The 6,938-nt window shown below is 41.1% G+C and overlaps 1 protein-coding gene across 2 annotated transcripts in view; it reads left to right on the top strand.

Moving 5' to 3' along the window:
• Nucleotides 1–1,900, top strand: part of unc119a1 (unc-119 lipid binding chaperone a1) — a gene marked incomplete at both ends in the record, with an annotated part of 17,757 nt that extends 15,857 nt beyond the window's left edge. For both annotated transcript variants that reach the window (XM_080502418.1, XM_080502417.1), the window contains 2 exons: nucleotides 1,386–1,558; nucleotides 1,788–1,900. In XM_080502418.1, the coding sequence (XP_080358544.1) occupies nucleotides 1,386–1,558; nucleotides 1,788–1,900 (286 nt within the window). The remainder of the gene's footprint in view (nucleotides 1–1,385; nucleotides 1,559–1,787) is intronic.
• Between the last annotated feature and the right edge of the window lie 5,038 nt (nucleotides 1,901–6,938).

The following is a 6,938-nucleotide window of genomic DNA, read 5'->3' as shown; positions in this document are numbered from 1 at the left end:
CAGCCCTGCTGCTCTGGCAGAAGACACATACTGGATGTAGGAGTTGTGTGGGTTTCAGGATTGGGAGTGTAACAGGCTGCCGATTAGCGTGAACGTACAGAGCAATCCCATCCACCTGCTTATTCAGACACCATCAGTGTTTCTGAGTGACGTTCATCATCGGACTCATATTATGAGAACGCCTGACGTCCAACTACTGATAGACTGTCTGGATTGGACAAGGAACAGCAATGTATTTCAAATAAGCTGGATGATTCCTTCCCAAAATGTGTTTTGTTGTTGGGTTTAAGCCACTTTATGCTGCGTATTGATAAATCACATTGCTTTTTATCGCTTTGGTTTTATCAGTAATGAAGACCTTGCATTGACAAAGGATGAATTTGATGAAATGCATGTGTTTCAGGTCACTCCAAAGTTCAAGTAGGGGGTTTTACTGGACATCTTTCCCCCAAATATCCCCAATCAACCATTCACTGCAAAGCACAGCTGACAGGTCAAAGGTCACGATTGTGGTTTAAGAAGACTGCCTTTGTCTACATCAGCCAGGGAGCATATTTGAGTCAAAGACAGAATGCTACCAATAATCAGTGAGTGAAACATTGTTGTTTATATCAGGACTGCCACTAAAGGCCTTTAATAGATGCATTTGGGGGAGGGAGTTTGTTTACCATTGGCCACATGAAGGATCCACAAGTATATTTGCAGGCATGTGCAGGTAATAATCTTTACGTGAATCCTGGACTTCATAGTACATTTCACACTGAAAGATGTTGTTGTCAGTTTGTTTTTGGTATTACTAGATATGTTCTTTCTTCAAAATATACAGTTTATATTAATAACAAGCTTATATCTGCCAGTTGTTACACTTCTAAATAGATTTGCACTAAAGCTTTTTTTTCATAGTTTGAATGTGTTTTAATATTTCACATTCAATTCATTTGTGAATAGCGTGTATGTTAAGTATCAGTTTAATCCTTCCTATTCATTTCGATCACTTCTGAAAAACTGTCATACATGAAGAGAAAGAAAGGCTTTAATCTCCCACATTCCCATCAGGCTGGTTTTCACCAGTGCATCCAATATATTAACCCTTTCATGGCGTCACACCAATAACTTCTCTAAGAGTCAAGATAATCTGGATGAAACGTGGGATTGTTTACAACTCGTATCTCCTGACTGATCTACTCTAAGGGACTTTGTTGTGGTTGTTGCTGTTGCTGTGTTGCCATATTGTAGACAGCAGTTATTTTGGTTTGTCACATAGAGCTAATAGAAGTGAAATAAACTGGATGGCATGCTTTCATAAAAGAGACCTTTGCGCAGACAACAGTGTATCTGTTTTTTTCCCTCTGACTGCATTTCGTTCTCTCCTCGTGTATCTGCAGGGTGGAGTTCACAGTGGGAGACACCCCCATCAACAACTTCCGCATGATTGAGAGACACTACTTCCGCGATCAGCTGCTAAAGAGCTTCGATTTCGAGTTCGGCTTCTGTATGCCCAGCAGCAAGAACACATGCGAGCACATTTACGAGTTCCCTGCGTTGTCTGAGGACATCAGTGAGTGCGCACGCACACACACACACACACACACACACACACACACACACACACACACACACACACACACACACACACACACACACACACACACACACACACACACACACACACACACACACACACACCAGGCTCCAACACAGTGGTTACCACAAGAGACAACACACACCCACACAGAGAGGATTTGATGTTACAAAACCCTGAGTGTTGTTTGTTTCTGCCTTCTCAGTGCGTGAGATGATCCTGCACCCGTACGAAACACAGTCTGACAGCTTCTACTTTGTGGACAACAAGCTGGTGATGCACAACAAGGCCGATTATTCCTATAGCGGGGGACCATAGGAAGACCTGCAGCCTCCAGCCTCTCCCTCCGACTTCTCCTCCTACCTGTTGGAGACATTTTCAATCATCTAGCTATCAATACAGGTCTGGAAACAGACAAACTGATGGACAGATTATCGGCATTTAAACCTCTCCTTTGCTCACTCCTGTTAGCTCAATGCAGTCCTGCTCAGGTACTCCGCTGCCTGGCCAAACAGATTTCTCCTTTTTGCCTCTTTTTGCAAGAACATAGTATTCTGACAGATTTATCAACATTCTGCATCAGCTTGTGTGAGTGTGTGGGAAGTAAGTACATGCAGAGTCTGTACATACTGTCAGATTCAGTCTGTATATGTGGGCTCAACTTGATAATCAGGAAAACTGTTTTTTAGTCATAAACAACAGGAATATGAAGGGAAGCAGGCATTTTGTTTGTCCTCACAAATCCAACGACATGTCCATTACACAAAGACAGAAATGTCACACTAAAATGAATCATAATTGAGCAAATTGTATATTTACAGTATATAGTTTGTATAGGAATTTCATTACATTTTGCAGTTTCTTAAATTTGTAGTAGCACACATCTGAACGAGTCGGTCGTCCTCCTCCTGTGATCTGTCAATGTCCCGTTGAATGACGGCTATGTGTACCCTGTCTTTGTGAAAGTGTCATTTGTTTAATGTTTCCATATTCGTAGAACTACTAAAGCAGAAGTATTTTTGAATAAATAGCAATTTTTAAGTGGCAAAAAAAAAAAAAAAAACTTAGTCAGAAAAGAATTTTGATATCCAGTACGTCCTCTGTAGAAATGAAACACTGTGTATACTTAAATTAAGATCGCTGGTTTCACTATGAGATGAAAGTGTATGTAAAGTTTTGACAGGTGAAGTTCCATCACTGCAATAAATCAAATTTTTTTGTGAAAAAGCTTGACTGTAAATGTGATTCCAGATTTGGGGACCTCTCTATATGAACTTTGTCTGATCTCTCTTTTGAAACAGGCGAAACATAGACTAAAAGGCCGGATGCAGCAGTTAGTGAGAAAGTTGTCTATTGGTTCTTAGGGGGAAAGGGAAGTTGGAGAAGGACACACACATCTTGAATGTCAGTTGAGGACTGGACAGGGATCTGGGTTGGACAGAAAATTTTTTTTTTTTTTTTAAAAGAGAGACTTGGAAGAAGAAGAAAGTAGAAACGACTGGTGAAACGACACAGACAACCTGGCAACAAGACCCAGAACTGATGCCCAGCATCTAGTGCAGCCACCAGGTGCAGACTATCACACACTCAGGCACAGGGGAAACACACCAGGGCAGGGAACGAAACAGACATGGCGAGAGGAAGTCAAGGAGCCTGAAATCAGAGACAGCACAAAACTTCAGAATAAAGCAGGAAACAGACAATGTGCACTGTGACACTTTTGTGTCCGTGGCTTTTCGTTAGGTACTCTGGTATTATCCCACTAAGTTTAGCCATTAGGTTTACGCTGGGATTCTGTACTTTAATTGTTAAAGTTACAAGACATTTAAAGCAGTGACTGTTGTCTGGGATTTATTCTGCACATGCCTCAAGCTGCAGGTCGTGAAGCATCTTTGCCACCACCTGCTGTGACAAAAGCCTCACTGCATTGTTTCCACAGCAACCTACTTGAAACAAATATTGTGTCATCAGAATCATTTGAATTTTTAAAAACTAAACTTGATTTGCCAGATTGGAATTTGAATTTCAGTGCAGACGTTCAGAATTTGTACACCCAATAGAAGAAAATGTAGGTCGAAATTCACATCAATTGGATTTGAGTCATTTGTGGTGGTAAGAGGCCAAATATTTTTAAGTTGGATAAATCAGACTTCCATTGTCTTTCTTGCCTACTCAACTCAACTCCACCCAACTCCTGTACTGGTGGTCCTGACCAGGAGGCTTTCTGTATGGTTGAGAAGCAGCACTACTCCTGGATGACTCAGTTATGCCTCTTGTAGCTGCAATGTCATTATTACAATCCAAAAGTCCCTCTGGGGAGCATCACTGAGAACAGGTTGTTTATGTGTCTGTACCTTTAAATGCTAATGAGCTGTGTCTGTGCAAGCCTACTTCACATCTGTTTTGAGAATGCATTTGCAAGAGGAAAAAATGGTGCCCGCTCATCTACCTGTAGGAGAGTCAAAGTGAGTCGTGACAACCAGATGGAGTGGTTATTTCCCCTCATGATGTCATGAAGGGCAAATATCTGATTTGCCTGTTTGAGCAGACGTTGACTGAAAAGTGGAGCAAACAAAAGTGAGGGAGATGAAAGACTTTCTTCACCTTTGGGGCCTCATACACAGGCTCTGGGGACACAGATTACTGTTAGAACACCACTAGAAAGAGAATTTTGCATAATATGGGACATTCAAACTCTAGTTATGACAGCAGGTAACATCAGTTGGTTTCTATTTTATACCGGTCTAACACATCAAATGAAAATAAATGGCAGGACTATATAAACATATTAATGCAATAATATATTTATTACTGTTGGGCTTGACAGCTTGACGAGTCACATTTATTTCATGAGAAAATAAATTTACAATAAACAAAACGTAAGAGTTAATGTTTTTAAATGGAAATAATACATTTGTAAATGAAGGTCACAAAACAGTTTGAAAAATGTTAATAAATAGATTATTCACAATTAATAATAGCGTTGTTTCTGCCTTCTCAGTAAATTGAATAAGGAAAAGTGGGACAAAAAAAATGTATCAGAAAAAAAATATTTATGAGCTGCAATAAACAGATATTGTGTTCAATAATCACAAAAAAACAAATGCTGCAGCACCAAGATCATCATCAGGAGTGTCAACATTAAGTGTGAGGGAGGGTGAAGGCACCCAGATGTTCACATCAGGGAGATGGATGTGGTGCAGGCGGTCAGGTACCCCGCCAAGCTCTCCACTCCTGAATAAACCACAGGATGCAGTCCGCTCAGGCAGGTGTGCTGCTCCACACTCGACTTCCTGTCCTCAAACTCGACTCGACATCGACCGGCTGGGGTCACAGCCGACACCTGACTGACGAGCGACGCCGCTTGCAGGCAGCGGTTGTGAATGAAGTGATCCTGTGAGGTGGAGGTGACACATGAGGTTGTGATGGGGGCGCTTTGTTCCGACGCCAGATTGAGGCTGTCGTCCCTCAGTTCCTCCCACAAGTGACCTGCAGGAACAAAGATACATTACAATACTATACTCATTATATAGCATCATCAAAGAAACTTTTTTAATAGATTACTTAAGATCTCCTCTGATTAGACAACGTTAGAAAGACTCCGCCTCTTTTAAGTGCACTTATTACTGCGCAGGCCCGCCCCTCCCTACACGCAGAACACGCGCTGTGCGTAGGGCCCCGCGATCCATGGGGGGCCCCATTTTGCGCAAGTGAATTGAATTTCCCTCGGGATCAATAAAGTATCATCATTCTCTGCAAATGCGCAAAGGATGCGCGTGCATTTTGCCGAGAGGCGCGTAGAACACCGCCACCAAGTCATCCGAGGCAGGAGAGAGAGAGAGAGAGAGAGAGAGAGAGAGAGAGAGAGAGAGAGAGAGAGAGAGAGAGAAAGAGACGCAATGATTGAAAGCGCGACGCATCACCATCTGACCAATCAGCGGTCAGATGGGCCGGCAGGCAGTTGTTTACAGGTAGAGAGTAGAGAGCGAGAGAGAGAGTGAGAGAGAGAGAGAGAGAGAGAGAGAGAGAGAGAGAGAGATGGCTTCCAAACGTCAATACAATTTGGGAGCTAGCAAAAGAAAGAAAAAGTCCAAACAAGAAGAGGCTCGTGCTTCACTTGAAGGTGGGGTGTTGTTGAAATAAAAAAGAAAAACTGTTTATGCCACAAAGTTTTTTCAGACGTGTGCATCTGTAAAGTTCTTGTTCCACTGTTGATAGAGGCTGTTCATTTGATTCGTTAGTAATTGTAATTTATGATGATGATGATGATGATGATGATGGTGATGGTGATGATGATGATGATGATGATGATGATTATGTTATTGGAAGGGGGGCCCCAAAATAAAATCCTGCTTAGGGCCCCCCACTTGGCCCTGTTACTGCGACTTACTTTTATGTTATGTCAGAGCAACTAGCTGTGTTTACATGGTCACTTTTTGTCAGTTTGATTGAATTCTTTCCAATTCTAGGATCAGATTGTAACTTTTACATGATCACTGAATAAAGAAACTGGAATGTTGTGTCGGTTTATATGCGCCAAGACGTGACATAATTTATTTGAAATGAAATAAAATTAAGTTTTATTTTGGTTGTTTACATTCAACAATTGTATATTCCCTTCAAGAACACAACCAAAAAAAGGGTTTGGGCAGAAGAATTGCCTTTTTTCTTCAGCCCACCCTGTTCATGACATCAACTCAACAACAATTAACAAACAAGCTTTTGCCTTTATGCTCACCTTCACCTATAACCTTCTGTAAATGTTTTTTTTTTCAATTAAGGAAATGAGTGTTCACATAACTGATATGTATTAATCATATCACATTTTAGAGATTTTTAAAACTTTTAACAGAGAATGGATTCACTTAAATTGATCAATAAGATCGTTCCATAATTTCACTCCAACAACTGAGACACACCTTTGATTGACATTGGGTCCTATTTTGCTTATTTCCAACCGAAGCAAACCTCTTAAATTATAATGTGCTCTTCTTAATTTGAAGAAGGATTGGATGCTCATGGGGAGGCTCACGTTCGCAGCAGGAAACATAATTTCCAGCAATTTTAAATGAACTAAATCCATACATTTTAATTGTTTGGATCTTATAAAGAGTCGATTCCCGGAATTTCAGTAGATCAATCCCAGAATTCTTTACACTATTTGTGACATGTGCACAGAATCCTGCAAACTTTTGAAGTCTTTTGATACAATTAAAAGAATAGTTTCCTGCACCGACCAGTTTTGCTTTGTTCCCGCATTTATTCTCAAAACAACGGCGTGTGTGTACGAGTTCACACCGTGGTGCGAGCTCAACTGATGTCACAGGCATGCATGCAAAGCTGTGACTGTAAGAAA

This window comes from Blennius ocellaris (genome assembly GCF_963422515.1).
Source record: "Blennius ocellaris genome assembly, chromosome: 2".
Classification (NCBI taxonomy): domain Eukaryota; kingdom Metazoa; phylum Chordata; class Actinopteri; order Blenniiformes; family Blenniidae; genus Blennius; species Blennius ocellaris.
This window is presented reverse-complemented; position numbering and strand designations above follow the sequence as displayed.